The 17277-nt window shown below is 36.8% G+C and overlaps 1 protein-coding gene across 2 annotated transcripts in view; it reads right to left on the bottom strand.

Moving 5' to 3' along the window:
- Positions 1 to 17277, bottom strand: part of FAP (fibroblast activation protein alpha) — a 71124-nt gene that overhangs the window by 14926 nt on the left and 38921 nt on the right. For both annotated transcript variants that reach the window (XM_060152769.1, XM_060152768.1), the window contains 8 exons: positions 17027 to 17131; positions 16858 to 16928; positions 14442 to 14495; positions 12682 to 12806; positions 8758 to 8805; positions 3308 to 3406; positions 2768 to 2837; positions 1829 to 2023 (listed from right to left, as the gene is read on the bottom strand). In XM_060152769.1, the coding sequence (XP_060008752.1) occupies positions 1829 to 2023; positions 2768 to 2837; positions 3308 to 3406; positions 8758 to 8805; positions 12682 to 12806; positions 14442 to 14495; positions 16858 to 16928; positions 17027 to 17131 (767 nt within the window). The remainder of the gene's footprint in view (positions 1 to 1828; positions 2024 to 2767; positions 2838 to 3307; positions 3407 to 8757; positions 8806 to 12681; positions 12807 to 14441; positions 14496 to 16857; positions 16929 to 17026; positions 17132 to 17277) is intronic.

Below are 17277 nucleotides of genomic sequence, written 5' to 3'. Positions count from 1 at the left end.
TCAATAGAATTTGTGACTTCGTGTCCTATATGTTGGACACCAGAAATAACAATTTTTGTTACGGTCTATACATGGGTTTCATGTTTAAATTTTCATTTCATCCAAGGAAAAACATTAAGAAGCTATCAGTTCTATCTGTTCTGTTTCTTAAGGTATTCCTCTTATATTTGAATGCTGCATTTTTGGTGGTAAATAAATGCACAAAAATATCATGATGTATGATGTTAATGATGATTGTTTTTTAACCAGTGCCAAAACAAACCACTTTTTAGCTCTACCAACTTTGGAAAGTTGAATTACAAACCATAATTTACATCTCTGTCTTTTGATGTTTTCCCAGGATTACATGTCCTTGGTGTTTATTGCATGGTTTAAATACAAATAAATGTGACCCGACCCACAATGCCAAAAACAATACTGTAAAGAATTAAGTCTATAATGCTGACAATTGTGTAAATATTCTTAAGGTGTACCACAGTCTTTACATGAACGATTGAATCTCAGAGTTTTTCTTTGAACTATCTTTTCTATGACTCTCTATCAGGCCGAAGACTCCCTCAAAAATGTTAAAATGGTGGAAAGGCCAAAAATCTGGATCAGTAAGAAAGACGGAGCCTCCTAGAAGTTAGGTGTGAATGATGCCTACAGATTGTATAGTGTTATTTAATAACTTATTTATCAATTTTTCAGATTTAACTCAAATCGACTTTGTTTTTAATTGAATGTTTTAGGTGTAAGTGTGTGTATATTATTGTTCACAGAATGAAAGAAAAATTTGAAAGCATATGGGTTATGATTACTTTTCTATTTAAAAAAAATAATTACTTGTGAGTCAAAATTCTTCTGCTTTGATTAGAGACAAAAAAATACAGAAAAGTGTTGTCTGGGCCTGGCTCCTAATTGTTAAATATAATCTGTGTTGTGTGTGCTGCATTGAAATCAATAACTGCTAATGATATTAAGATGATAAAAGAAACATACTAATTAATTTTCTAAATTGCTCTTTGCTATGAAACAGTGTTTGACCTTTAGACATCACTCATGCACATATATCCATGACTAAGAGTACAGTCAGCCTCTGTTAGCTTTTACATTTACAAACTAGTATTCCCCAACTTCACCTACTCACATCATAATAACAGAAACCCAACAACTATACAGAAATATCCAGAAGAATCCTGCACAGTGTTTCCAAATTAGGAACAATTTTGGTGACTCTATTCTTTTTGTTTCAGGAAGAGATGATTGAGCCATAAATTGTGGTTGAGAATGTAGTTGGGAAGAAGAACTCAGATTATAAATCTGTCTTTCCCCTACATGTTTTGGTAGATTTCTGTTATGTAAAAGAAATTTTTTGTCGAATGAAAATAGGAAAACACATTCTTGCTAAAATAGCTAGTTTAATTACAAAAGAATGCTAATATCTATAAGTATATAGTGCTGATGAAATCTTGAGCCATTTCTAAATTTATGAGGTGGAATCCACAAGGCTTGAGCAAATTCAGATGTCTGGTTTCCTACAGACCATCCCTAGAGTTATACAAAGTTTTCTGCTAATTGTGAGCCATGGTAATGAAAGTCTGTTAGAATGACTGAAACGTGGAAAGAGAGTATTTATCATCTTTCACCATAAATCATTTCTCTTCTCTCTTCCGTGAATAATTTTTTCTTGTATTGGGTAAAAATATCACTTTAAGGTTAATGATAGCTTTAGATGAAGTTAGGAAAATGGACAAAAAATATTTAAGACATTAAGGATGGGGAAACCCGAGAATGACTGCATGACTTTTGCTGACATCAGTTTCTGTTTGAATGAGAAGGTGCTCACCTGACAGCTGTGATCTGGTCCTCAACTTCATAAACACCCAGCTTTCGATACACTGCATACAGAAGTTTGTCACCTTGGAAAGCTGTTCCTCGACCATCCACCAAGGCAATGACTATCCCTTCCTTACTTGCAAGATAAGATATCCAACTAATAGAGAATACAGACCTTACACTCTGACTGCAGGGACCACCATACCTACAGAAAAAAAGAAAAAGATAGAATCTCTGATTCCTTTGTGAAACTCAACTTCCCATCATGGCCAAGAATTGCCTTTAGTATTTCCCAGTACATTTGTATGATAAAATTTCAATAACAGTGGCATTAGAACTGGCTCAAAATCAAGAGAGGACCAGGCTTTTCCCAGAGGTTTGCTACAAGGAAGTTGTTTTGGGACACAGCCTCTCCTATTCCCCAAAACGGATACATCTAGGGTTGGCATTTCAAGGAATATGTGTGGGTTTTTCGTCATTTCTGCCACCTGCCACTTGCTAAAAGCAGGCATAAGATATACTAAAAAAAATGCATGGTGTTTTAAGCAAATTGTGTGTAGGTCAGCACTGATTTTGGGTGTGATTCCACAAAATGTATTCCATTCCCTTATTTCATTTCTAACTCAATTACATAAGATGTTAAGATGATTTACAATATTTTTTGGCTGCAATTTCTCTATCTCAAAGGTATTCTGACACATTAGGCAATTTGCCATACAAAGGAAATTCAAAACAGTAAATGCAAGCAAGTCCATCTAAAAATCTCAAAACTTTCTCAGGCTATTTTAAATAGCCATATTTTATTTACTCTGATTAGTTGGGGAATATATAAAAACAGCATCAATAGGAACTGTTACAGAGGAGAATGGTTCATTCTATCTCACAAATATGTATTTAATCCAACATATTTTCAGTAAATAGTTTTTAAACCAAAGAAAATATTACATACACTTGAATTAGCAAGGGATACTTCTTTGATCTGTCAAACTGAGGAGGAAGAATCATCTTGTACCATAAAGCTTGAAAAACAAAAACAGAGAAAAATCTTCATTCCACTATACTCATAGCATTATTTATTTTCTTTAATAACAATATATAACATAAAATCAATTTATAACTAGTAAATTGTTAAGAACAAAGACTATGTTTTACTTGATTTTTATTACATATTTTTGTCCAATTTACAAATTGCTAGAAATGTTGAACTACTATTTTTCTAGAAGCACACATTTTAAAATGAGATAAACTCTTTTTAAAAGTATCAGTGTTGAAATGGAGCTATAGAAAAGTATAAGATCAACCTATTCACAAACATATGAAAGACATTCCATAAAAATTTAATGTGACAGTAAGATTTTTAAAATTAAGATCCTGTAATATTGTAGAGATTGGATTATAATATTTACCCTACAATTTTGTTTTAAAAAAGCAAAAGCTGATAAGTGTTCAGCTTCATATCTATTCATGAGAAATTTTTAAAAGGTCTTACTAATATCATCCACTTCAAGTTTCTTAATTTCCTCTTTAGGCAGCTGGATATTTTTCAAAGCCTTTTCCAATTCCTTGTTTTCTTCCAGGATTTTAATTTCTTAAAAAAAAATAAAATGTTCATTTTTAATTAATAGAAATTCCATAGGAAAATTCTTTCTTAAAATGTCTTTGGCTTTACTACGGATGAAACTGAAACTGTATAAGGATTGCTTAAGGAGTTTCATATTGACAAGGATATTTTTAATCCAGCCTTTAAAGCAGGGATGAACTTATGAAGGACATCAGTCATTGTCTCTTAAACAGACCCTGATGGCATCAAAATACATTCTGAGCAGAATCACAGAAGCAACAATGTTTATTCAGCCACATTTTCCTGTTTCTAACTTTTCTTTTACAACATGAAGCCATGACCTGAGTAGGTGACATTTAAAAATATATATTTTTACTGAAAAAGTGGTAGAAGCAAAATCTATATTGCTGAAACCTCAAATTTAAAATAATTAAGTATGTATTATAGTTACAAAGTTTGTTTTAAAATCTTTAATGTGTAAGGTCAAATATTAATTCTGTGATTTTTTATATCTATTTCTTTCTTAAACTTTTCCTGCTGTACTTGCTTAATATAGGATCTTCTTCCTCTTTTTTTTCTTTTTGTGATATTCTTCCTTTTTTTTCTTTTTGTAATTGAATTACTGTGCATCCTATTCCTTCAAATCCTTTCTTTCAAGGTAGTTATATATCTTAAAAGAACAACCGTATATACACACTATGATTTCTGTCTTTCACCTTAAAAGATCTCCTAAAAAAACTGTTGTTTATCTTTGAGCTTAGTTATGTTTCACACTTTAATTTTTGTAACTGAACAAATATATTGATCTCCTGATGCTGAAGATCAGTGATACGTTCGAATGGGTTTCTAGCAGTAGAGGACTTTTTGTAAGCTTTGTTTTGACCTGGATAGATATTAGGTATCGTCTAGAGAGAAGTTAGATTTTTGTATAATAAGTGGAGTTTGTGGCTTTATTTTTTTATTTTTTGCGATACGCAGGCCTCTCACTGCTGTGGCCTCTCCCGTTGCGGAGCACAGGCTCCAGAAGCGCAGGCTCAGCAGCCATGGCTCACGGCCCCAGCCGCTCCGCGGCATGTGGGATCTTCCCGGACCGGGGCACGAACTCGTGTCCCCTGCATCAGCAGGTGGACTCTCAACCACTGCGCCACCAGGAAAGCCCATGTGGCTTTATTTTTTAAAAGAGGGTCTGGATGACTTCTGAGATATGCCAGTCCCGTGGTCTCCTTGTTTTTGTGCCTTTTTAAAAAAGTGGTCCTTGAAGATGGGGAGTTGGGGGGAGTACTTGTAACTACACTAAGTTTGCCAAACCACTTCCCTTGTAACTCTCAGCTTTCATATACTCATGGCATTTTGCTCCAAAGTGTTATATTTAATCTTAGAACAAGTATAGATGTTTTAGTGTGAGTTGTATAAGATACATAATACATTTCATTTTAACTTTGGACAATCTATCAGGAAAGAGATACTTGTGGCAACTTAAAAGTTACAACTAGAAAAAGGGATAGCAGGGGGCGGGGAGAAGGATAAATTAGGAGTTTGGGATTAACATATACACACAACTATATATAAAATAGATAAACAACAAGGACCCTACTGTATAGCTCAGAGAACTATATTCAATATATTATAATAACCTATGATGGAAAAGAATCTGAAAAAGAACATGTATATATGTATAACTGAGTCACTTTGCTGTACACCTGAAACTAACACAACATTGTAAATTAACTATAATTCAATTTAAAAAGTTAAAACTAAAAAAGAAAATAAAATGTATACTCAATTATAACCACAATGCAGCCAGCTCTTCCTTCTTGTGTGGGTTCTCAGTGTGGAACTGTCAAGGATAAAGGGAATCTATGTGGAGTAAGCACAAAGAATGGCTGCAATATTTATTTATGTAGACCATGTTTATCATTCTGTAGACAGATACAGGAAGTCAGAGACAACACGCAGATGTTGCCTGGTTGGGTTGACCTTGATTCCTTTTCTACTCTGTTCCTAGCTACTGAAATTTTCTGATTCATGACTTATTGAAATGACGAGTTGAATGGAAAATCTTATTAAAACTTCTACAGTCCAGGGTTGCATTTTTATGGATAGCAAATGTGCAATTTTCCCACCCCTTGGAGGCAATATGGAACTTCATAGGTCTGTGAGGAGAGGGAGGGGTGGCAACTGGACTTCTCTATGTGGCTGTGCATTAGCAATGCATAATGTGGCAAGGAGTGCTACAGCCCAGACTGTACCTTTTACCTTCTTTCACTCATCATTGTATACTCAGCACTCAGCATGCTCGGTACCAAGTTCATGTTATGTAGTATGTGCTCTCCAAATGTTTGAAGACTCTTCATTACAATGAAATCAAGTGGTAAGAATGATGAATCATATGTGAGATTTTTGTTTAAATCATATTAACTATGACATATTGTTCATTGATTAAATTATGTGAAGAATCTGCAGAAAATCTGATAAATAAAGTTATTCAATCAGTTAGGTAATTTTAATGAAGATCTGCTCTGCCCGAAGCAACTAAGCCTCAACTGGGCCCTCCATGTCAAGTGTCAACTCTTCTGGGTTTTTATAGCATCTGGTTCAAGTACTGTTATTTTCCAATGACTTTACCCCACTTCGCAGAGAAAATGAAGCCACTGCACTGTTTTCTACAAACTTTCATATAATTACATCGGTAATTTCCTCATTCTCTCTCATCACAATGCTGGAGATTAATGTCCTCACCTGTCTCTGGACTCCATTTTGCCCACCTTCTCAGCGACCTCCCTCCTTTATGCCTTCAACCCCTTTTGGTCTCCAAATTTCTTCCATCAGCATTCAACCATGCTCAAATGTTTATCAGCTTTCAAAAACTAACTTAAACCTCTATCAGTCTCTTCCAGTCATTATCCCACCTCTTTGCTCATCAGTCACACCTACTGAAAATAGTCTCTTTTTATTTATTTACCTCCTATGCAGGCCTAAATTTGCTTCAGTCTGGCCTCTACCTCCACTGCTCCAATGAAACTGCTCTGACCAAGCTAATGCTCATCCTTATTTCGCTAAGCTCATTGATTTAGAGCAGGTCTTGCTTCACTCTCTGAAGCACTTGACACAGATAAGCACTCTCTTTTTCTTGAGACCCTCTCTTCCCCTGCCTTTCATGACTCCATATACTCTCAAGGTTGTCCTCCTTCTTGTTCCCCCTTTGTCTCCTTTACAGGTTCATTTTTCGCTTTGCATTTCTTGTGTTGGTTTTCTGCACAGTTTTACTCTAGGCTCACTTTCCACTACCCCTGCCCACCCTCATTTTCCCCACTCTGCTGCATCATCCATTTCCATGGACTTAGTAACCATGTATTCCATAAATGAATGACTTCATGATCATTCTCTTCAGTTCAAACAATCCTCCAACATCCAGTTCCAAAACTATGTCACTCTAGGACAGCTCTTCTTAGTTATATGCCATCAGTACCTCAAACTCAACATTGAAAACAAAATTCATCCTCTCTCCAAAATGTTCTCTGCACTGTGAATCCCATCTTTCAGTAAAGAGTATCAATACCAATCCACTTGAGCAAGCTAGACATCCAAACAGCATCAATCCCTCCTTTATATTTATGAGTCTGAAAGTCGATGTAGCTATCATTAGGAAACATTTCCTAAGCCCCCTACCCCAGATGAGGTACCCTGCTTATATGTTTTTATGCTATCTCTATTTCCCCTATCTTAATAGCTTACCCCACTGTGTTGTAACTGCCCATTCACACGTTTGCATTCCCCACTGATCTATAATCTCCTTGAGGACAGGGACCATATCTAACCCAGTATCTGTTCATTTTAAGGATCTAGTATCTAGTACAGTGTCTGTTTTAATGTAATAGTGCTTAATAAATATCTATTGAATGAAAATTTGGGGCACCAAATGCAATGGAAAATGGCTGAGAAAACAAGAAATAAATAGAAGAAATATCATCTGCTCTAAAAAGCAACTCCAAAACTTATTTGGGGATTTATTAAAAATACAGATTCCCTAGCCCAATATAAGACCTACTGAACTGGAATTTCTGGGGACAGCCTGAGAATCTGTATTTATAATAAACCTCTCTGGAGAATTTCATCATGAGGCAAGTTTGCAGAACTGCGCTGTAAAAGACTTTGCATTATGTTTTGAGAGTTAGAAAACATATAAATACATATGACATATATGAGACTGACATGAACACTGTCCCTGTTTTGTAAGTATTGGGTGAAGTAACAAGGCTTTGCAAGCAGTACAGAAATTTGTATCTGGCAAGAATATGAGAAGGATAGTAAGAAAGTAGAAACTCATTAAACAAAGGAAGCTGACCTTTATTTTGTGGTCATGATAAAATGAGAATTATACATTTATGGTGACTTCCATTAAAACAAAAACTTACAAATTCCAAACTATTCTTGCTTTAAAATTTCTCTCACTGCAGGTTGCAATGAGAAATACAATCTATTATTCTTAAAAGTATTTCATTATTAGACACAAGGTTAAAAAAAAACGCAAAACTTCAAACTGAAACTAAATTCACAGTGTCATTATTACAATGCCTGTCCTGTCCTGAGCTCCTGAATCTACTCTGTTTTTCCTCATTTTCTTATCTTCACCTATACTTAGGCCATTGGGCTGGCAGCCAAACCAATTCCAAAGCAGAGTACTGAAGTCCCTCACTGTCCCTAGACTCCATCAACTTCAACCCTATGATGTTTAATAGTAAATCAAAAGATAACAGAGAACCGCAGGAAGAGTCTCAGGGCAGTTATACACTTCGGTACCTCCGTTGAGAGCAAAAACGGTCATCTTTGCGCTGTGAACTATTTTGAACCAATATCTCAAATCGGGATGGAGGAGTTCAATAGAAATTGAAAATGGAAAGAGCCTCCAAATTTCAGGGCTCTCATACGTGGCAACAGTGTGATGTAGCTGTTAAAACAAAAAAGCTAGCGTGATAGTCACCCTCTGCTTCGAAATGGAGTTATATCTGGAACTCTTCTCCAGTTTGGGATGTTACCAAAAAAACAGGTCTTCTTATTTGGGAGGGAGATTGTACTAAAAATCTTAAGTTTCCTTCCAATTCTAAGCTTCTGTGTTTTTGATAAGGGTGATTGGGGAAGACAGGATTAATCCCTCTTATATATTTGCATTATGCCAGGTTCTTACTGCAAATAATTATTAAATTTCATATGATCAGGTTTGACTCAAAGAATAGGCTGATCTATATAATCATAAGCTGTACAATAAGAGAATCCATCACTGTTCCCCTTGTTGGTGTGGGGAAACTGTCTTGCTTCCTCTAGTGTCATAGGAGTCCAGGATTTCTTAAGACAAGATAACAGCATGAGAGAGAGAGTACCTTGATTAGTGTGGCCATCATGAAGGGTGGAAATTGGGAGGCCTGGGCCTGTGCATAGGATGAAAACAAAAACATGGGTTAGTTTTAAAATAACATTTAGTTTTCAACAAGAACTTCTGGTAGTATTTGTGATTACTGTCAAGCTCAATTACCTCTTTTAATTCTGCAACTATTTTTTTTTCTCCCCATAGAGAAGTAAACATCACCTTTTAAGTTACATTGGAAGAACACATGAGACCAGAGCCCAATCAAAGGACAGACATAAGAGAAGAGTTGCCTGTGCACTTTTCCAAGAGTGATCCTAAATAGTTAAGATCTAATTACACAAATGGGTCCCAGAAGCTGCAGTGATAAACGGCCTTCTGGGAAGATATGCTGTATGGGCCAGTTTTAGCTGTGTTTTTATTATCAAATAACCTTCTCCAGTACCTAGAATGTATTTTCAATCTGGCTTCTTGGTTTGATGTTCAGTTTATTTTGGTAGGTAGAACCCAGCATCTTTTTTTCTTTCATTTAATTACTATATGCAGAAATAAATTTATATAAAAAATATTTCCTGTTCCAATATGCTGTGATGGGTCACATTCCCCACGAAACAGACCCAGAAGGAATTTTGTGCACCAAAAGTTCATCTGGGGTGTGGTGTTGACCTCAGCCAACCCCACTGGGAGCTCTGGAGATGTATGACCTGCAGAGTTGTCTTGAATGGGGCCAACTGAGCTGGCTTTTATACCCCAGAATGAAGTGGTAATCAGCTGTGGCCTGGGATGAAAGCAATCTCTGGGGTGGAAGTGGGGGTCCCAGCTGGGAGGTGTCTGCCACCAGCCCTCTCAGCAGCTAGAGAAATGCGTGATTCAGACCTGAAGATGGGACGTCTGGGTGGCAAACCACTGTCCACCATATATTCCAACATGAAATTCAGGTTCTCTGTGCAGAAATTGGCCCTTTTAACAAAATCTACAAATATTAAACACTATCACTTACTGGAGCTATAGAATAAATAATACTTGGAAATACATTTTTAAAGGGTAAATTTGCTCAGGCAGCCAAGGAGTTAAAAGCAACAAACATGGAGGTTGGGAGATGTTCAGTTGCACTCCTGATGCTTCCTCCTCTGTGGCAGGAGTGCCATTAGAGCATCCTTGGTCCCAAGCAAGGAGAGGGGGAATGACCTATGTGGTAAGTTCTGAGAAAACTGGAGTATGAGAAGCTCCTTCTTCTACCTTGTTCCTGGCATCTTTCAGCCTGCAGAGAACAGGACTGTTTTGATCTGTTCCAGTGCTGTAAGTGTGACAGTGGCCAGCCCCATGGGCGAAGCCGGTGGCTGTCTAGTTGTACCCATATTTGTGTGAGTAATTGTAATTCTGGGGTGCAGTATTAGGAAGCTTCACACCTTAGCCACATTTTCCATTTAACCTTTACAGGTAATAAAGATAATATTGGTTTCCTTCCTGACTCTTCAGTCTAACCTGAGAGCAAGGAGAAGCAATATTGTTTATAAGACTTCCTCAAAAACCAGCAGTTCTTTACTGTGTGGAGTCTCATAATTTTACAGAATTTAATTTCAGAGATTTTCATTTTGGTTAGCTTTCCTTCAACGTTATTAAAAGGGACAAATACACATTATATTTTTTGTTAGAATGTAAGGCAGTGAGACATGAATCTGAATTTCTAGACTTTAGTCAATCAACATTGACCTTATGGAATTTTCATGGGTGTGCAGTTCCAATAGAGACAACTGGCATATATACCTCTTTTGCCCAAACTATGAGACAAACTAATGACTGACCGCCCTTGACACAAGTGGTCTGAGGGTGTTGTCCTAGTGGCATAAGCATCCTTTGCATTGCTTTTGTTCCATCAGCATCATCAGTATGACTTTACCTATTTCAAAATCCTATTATCTGGGATTTACTCACCATCCTTTTGGAGAGTTTGAAGTTACATAATGAAGCTTTACTCTTAGTCCTAAAGGGAAAGATTTCAAGGTTTTTCCTATGATGGTGCAGTGACTCATTTTACTGGAGCTTCAAAAACACCAGACGATGTGATGCTTCCCACACAGTATATTTTTTGCTAAATGGGAAATTACCATACTGCCGAGGAAGAGTGAGTGTGGAAAAGTCAGGCGATTCAAGTTCTAGAAAGGAGTCTTTCACCAACTTTTGATGAGAGCTTAGTCCTTGATTCCTTACTCTTCAGGGGGCACTTAGGCTCAAGTAGATCTCAGGAAAACAAAGTGATATAAAAAATGGTATAGCGCTTTCAAAAAGCATTAAAGCACTGTACAAATGCAGAATGCATATAAATATAAATGCATGTTTCTATGTGTAGGGTCACTGATGTCGTTATCAGTAAATATATCAGCATAAAAATGAGGTTTTGGGTACACTCTGCAAAAGGCAGCAATGTTTTGATCTTCCCTAGAACCTATGTTCATTCTGCAAACCTTCAATGTCTATTATGCACTCATCATTCTTTTTGGCCTTATGAATATAAAGATGAAAGGAAAGCAGATTCTGCCTTCAGAAGAGAAAATAGACCAGATGACTCAGGACAGTTAGTTCAATGATACTATGTGCCTGGCATGTAAGCTTTCAATATATGCTGCATAAACACATAGCTTGGGATGAAAAATGTTGCACATAACTTGAGAGGGACATTTAATGTATACCTTGAAATGCCATAACCACAATCAGCACATATGGTCATGAAAAACAATCTTTTGACTTTTCAGAGATGCCACTGACCAAACCTTTTGTGAAAATGTTGTATTAAACTGACATCTTGTGCCATCTTGAAGGGAGTGTTTGGATTAAAATGCTTACTCATTTCCACGGCTGGGGCTGAGGTTCTGGGCCCAGGTGATTGGACTGAGGAAGTGGCATGTCAGGGTGGTCTTCCATGTGGGAAGTAAAGAAGACCTCAGGGTCCTCTACAACTGAGCAGGGATCTCAATCAGTCAAAGATTCTATTTATTCTCTGAGCTGCCCACCTGAATATGGGGAGTTAATACCAGAAACAGGAGAGTGGCATATGTTTGGTAATAACCCCTTTTGTTTTCTGTCCCCCCTCAACTCCCATGGAAACTCAGGGATTAATGGGGGTAGGGAGGTGGTGTCAGGACAGAGAATGGACGGGTAGATATTTTACAGGTCAGTTTTCCTAATCCCCATGATGACTGCCAAGGTCCTAATGTATCTCATTGATCTACTGATGGCCTAACCCAACTTTACTACGTGTCCAAGATATAGCTGAAAGGTTACACATAAAATGAAATTATCTGGATAGAAAGTGCTAAATGGACATATAGTCTAAACATCCAGGAAATGTCTAGTATATTTTATTACTTGTTTATTTTATACTTGAATGAATTACTTATCATGTTTCCCAAATTTAGAAAGAACGTACTAGGTGACAAAAGCTCATTTTCCATCTGCATTGAAGCTATAGTTCAAAGAATTGCTGGCCTCCAAGGCAAAGAGCTCAGGTTTCTTTCCCTGGCTATAGGAGATTGACATTTCTGCAGGTAAATGGGGCTGAAGTCCAGCAACCATTTTATCAGAGGACACTTCTTTTTATGATACTGTTTTGGCAATACAACAACATGGTGCTGTGGCACTTTGTGGTAAGAGGTTGGGATTTACAGCCAAAGGACTCTTGCTCCCATCTGGCTCTCACGCTTACCAGCAGTGTGGACCTTTAACAGAAGGTCTGTTTCCTCAACTGCAAAAAATGGAGATAATAATCCCTTCCTATCCTCCTTATATTTTTCCCCATAAGCATTAGATAAGATAACCTAGATCAGTTCCTCACATATAACAGGTGCTCAGTAACCTGTAGCTAAGAATTGATCAGATAGTGATGACGAGGACAAAGAAAGTGGCAGAGGAGGGTAGAGAATGCGTTAGGTCCGTTACCTACCGTAGCAGACGAGTGCATAGTACTTGGCATAGTCGCTGAAACTTGCTGTGTAATATTGGCACCTTTTTCTCCTTAGATGGCAAGTAATGCACTTCTTGCTTGGAGGATAGCTTCCAATGCTAATTCTAGAGGAAAATGAAAATAAAACTAAGCTGAAATTTTGAGATTGTATTTATCAAAATGTACTACTCCATGTAAAATGACTAATTTACATATTGACATCAAACTCACTCTATTTTTCTGTTGCCAATATCGTTTAAAGTAAAGGGGGAATCACAGGATCTTGATTTGTCTGATTTTCAGTCCATCTTTGCCTGAATAGGCACAGACTTTGAGAGAGAAGCCCTCTGTGGTTTTCCTGCGGTGTGAGAAATAGCTAACACCTCGAATGGGAGCCAAGTAGTCACTTCTCCTAACCATCACTTTCTTACACTTTACAAAGTGGTTGAGAATGCATAGTTCTTCCACGTCCCATCTTTCTTCCTGTGTTCCCACGGCAAAAGATACAATGAAGATCTGACAGTATCACCAAAAACAGGGGTCCCTGTCCTTATCATATATCTAGAAGGGGAAATTAGTAATAAGCCAATTGCAAATAAGAAACACGGTTCTAAGTAGCTCCTGTGGCTTTCATTTTATTTGGCAGGAAATTTGGGCTCATGGAAGCTCTTCCTGGAAATGTTCCCTCCACACATTCCTACACAAGCCAACCTGTACCTACCAAGTTTGGGCCCACTCTCTGGGTGACTGGCTTTAACAAACAGCCTCCCAGACTTTACCCCAAACGCTCAGAGTCTCATTTGGGGATGACCAGGTGGAATTATGCCAGGATGGAAGCACAGTTGTAGTCCTGCTGTGGCTAGTAAGGTTACCTCTGGCCACTGCAGTGTTTCTTCTGCTGCTGCCCCTGACCTTGCCTTGGGCATGTTAGAAGGTGGTCAGAGCTATTGCTATCATCAGAGAGGGAGTCTTAACAGATGAGAAGCCATGATCCAGGAGGGAACAGAGGAATGCAGCAGAGGGAAAAATTTCTTATTTTCTCAGCTACAGTTAGTAGTATTCATGTTCATATTTTGGTGTGACCTTGGAAAACATTAGGTAGGCAGTTAACGTAAGGAGTTAAGGTCAGCATGCCCAAGTATAAATTTTGGCTCCAACAATACCACCAACCTCATAGAGTTGTTGTGGGGATTAAATGAAATTACATATGTAAAGCAGATAAAAATGTGCCTATAGCAGACCACCAGCCCAGGGTAGCTATTGTTTTTGTTTCCACATCCAGAAGGGGCTTTAAAGGGCACCATTCCAGCCACCATGGGGGCCAGTGGACTAACTTAAACACTAATTTAGGAACAGAGGTGAATTCTTTCCAATCATAATAGGTTTATGACAAAGCAAGTCACATTAAAAGAAAGCACACATTATGGGAATAAATACAATGCCTGGTACACAGTAGGAAAATGAATTTCCTCAATTACCTCTAAATTTAGTTGAAATGTTTAGTCCCATGTTTATATCAGCATTAAAATTTCTTGATTTTTCCTTTTTGAAAACAAACATTTTGAGTCAGCTAATATGTTGGGGGTGTATATTTTTATACTGATGTGGTATACAACAGTCTTAATATTTTATTTTAATTCACAAATTAATTTTATTACATTTCAGCCTTTTAAAAATATTCTATACATTCTGAGGACTCTGACAGATTTTTATTTAAATTTCAATATATAAAAATACTAGAATAAATTGATATAAATTACCTATAGATATTTCGTCTTCCAGGGTAGCCTTCAAATTCATTGCTAGAATAAAACCTGAAAATATATTCAGAAGTTAGTAAATAAGTATTGATGACTAAATGGTGATAGAATTGTTAATACTAGTACTAATACAGTAAACAATATAGTCCAATGTTCATTTATGAAACAATTAATTGGCACTTATGTACACAAATCCCTGCTGTTCATACCTCTGAATTTTGTGTTCTTACTCTGACTTTATAAATTATAATTCATATATAAATATATTTATAGCTACATAAAATATTCTTATAAATATGTTTATAAATTATAGGAGAAAAATTATGTTGAGTACTCTTTTTTCTTATATGTATATTATACTCTGAGGTATTAGTTATGAGTCACACAAAATAAACTAGGATGTTTGATTAATATCACCCCTTTCATTTCCACAATTAAGAGCCTACTGATTTTTTATGCTATACTATTTAATTTTGTCTATGATTCCAAACATCTTTAGAACTTAGTTTACAGAAGCACTGACAGTAGATAACTTTTCTATAAATCAGGAAACTCGTCCACCCAGGGATACCACACAAAGGGCCATGTGAATTTACCCAGGAGCAGAACAAGTCACAAGAGAACACACTTGTTACTTAAGTATCTGGGTCCCAGTTTTAACCTGTTTTACTATAGCCACGAAGTGGGAAATCCAATTTAGTGGCATAATTTTTCCTCCTCTGTGAGTTCATCTGAATATCACAAAGTAACTGACTTTTAATTTTTTATTTTTATTTTTAGGACGAGCTCTATTATTAGAGTGTTAAAAGTTTGGAATAACCTAGGTTTGATTACTAATTTTTAATTCTCAGAACTTTTTATTAACCCAGGTACTTGTATATCCTCACTGAAATAAAAACCTTGTTATCCCCAGTAAAAGGAAAAAGCAACAGAATACACCCTACTCCTAGTATTAATTTTACCTTTTAAACCAGCATCCTTCTAAATGCCTTTACTGACTTCACGGGACTCCAAACATCACTTATACTTGCCTTTCCCACCATCACCTCAAACTACCTGTGAATAAACTATTCAGTAGCTTTTCCAAACAGCCTCCTGCAGTTTTCTTGCCATGTCAAAGTTTTCACAGTTGTCTTTATCTCTAACACTTAGAACAGAGTCTACTTTCTCTTTTTCCTTTTCCTTTTCCCTCACAGCCATTGACCCACCAGCGCTGTTCAGCCTCTCTCTTCACTGTCTGTCTACTCTTCCTTTCATTCATTTGACAGTAGTGTGCCAGGCACTATATGCCAAGTTCCAAAGATGCAAAAAAAAGGAGGCATAGTTTTCCCTTGGAGTCCAGGTTTCATGGCCACTTTTCTAGTTAAGTTCTCTGTCACCTCAGGCCTAGATTATGACCATACCTGGGTCTTCCTGCTTTCAGTTTTCCCCTACCTCCTAAACATATTATTTCTGAACTGTCCCATTTGTTTTTATCTTGTCACTCCTCTTACACGCGCGGTTTTAATGGCTGCCCCATGTAATGTCCAAACTCCTTTGCCGACAGTTCAAAGAATTCCATGGATTAGCAATAGGTTTCTAAAGAGTTTTTATCCAGTGAGGTTGGACTAATGATCCTTCTCTTTTGCTCTTAGAACTCCAGCTAATGGCAGGCAGGTTACAAGAGAGTGCCCTGGATTTGGACTTTATTAAAAATAAGGGGAAGGAACTGCACATTCTTGATTAGAGATGTTTGCTCGTAAATGCTTATTTTAAGAAGATTTATTTAGACAGTACGCAGGATGGACTGAAAAGGAAAGACCTGGAAGGAAGAAGCCCCATGTTGAGGTTAATAATAAGAACCTTAGATTTAATGTGTTTTAGGTTTAAATCCTAGTTCTGCCACTATGTAGCCTTGGCCAAGTTAATTAAATTTCCAAGTATCAGTTTTCTCGTCTGTAAAACTGGGATCATCATTTCTACTTTACAGTACGTTGTACACAACAATCGCTCAATAAATAATAGCTGTTATAGATAATAATCTTAAACTTATATAACAGTGAATCACTACAGTAACATTTCTATATCAAGGGGCTGTCATCATGGACTTCTGAATCTTGCTTATTGCTTCAAGTGCTAGGGGGGAAATCTATCTTTAGAACCAGTTACTATTTTAAAATTTTTATACTTTTAATGTAATTATATACCAAGTGCCAGAAGAGAAATAACCACCTACTAAATCTTCTTTCCAAAAGGAAATCATATTGACTAGTTATTAAAGAATATGCAATCTTAAAGAAACCACAGCTGTCTGAACTAAACTATAGAATAAGTAACAAAAATGCTCTTAACTGAAAGAAGTGGTGCTGTATCCTTTGTATGTCCATCAGTGCCAATTAAAACCTGAATGGTGCATCAAGCTTCATGCAATACTTACAGTGAATCCTGTGTTACTCTGAATATATTTATGGCCTCCCACTTGCCACTTGTAATTTGAATAGCATTTTCCTATAAAAAGACAAACATTATGTTGTGTGAAGCTGAGCGTTATTTGAGCAACCTCAAGTGAATGATCTTTGAGGAGATAAATCTTGGAAGGAACATACCACAGTGTCTTTGATATAGTGAATATGTTTGTAGCCATTCTTGTCGCTAAATATTTTGTAGTATGAAATGGCATCATAGCTGAAAACTGGTGTTGAAACAAAGAACTGAAAGAAATGAACAGAGGTTATGTTCAGAAGACAAACCAAACTATAGATTCTTTTAAAGCCATGTGTAGTTATAATTATCGGGACCAGAATGCCTTTCTTCCCCTCCTTCCGTCACTCACACCTGAAATTCCATTCTTTCAGAT

The sequence above is a fragment of the Lagenorhynchus albirostris genome, chromosome 6, assembly GCF_949774975.1.
Source record: "Lagenorhynchus albirostris chromosome 6, mLagAlb1.1, whole genome shotgun sequence".
Taxonomy (NCBI): Eukaryota; Metazoa; Chordata; class Mammalia; order Artiodactyla; family Delphinidae; genus Lagenorhynchus; species Lagenorhynchus albirostris.
This window is presented reverse-complemented; position numbering and strand designations above follow the sequence as displayed.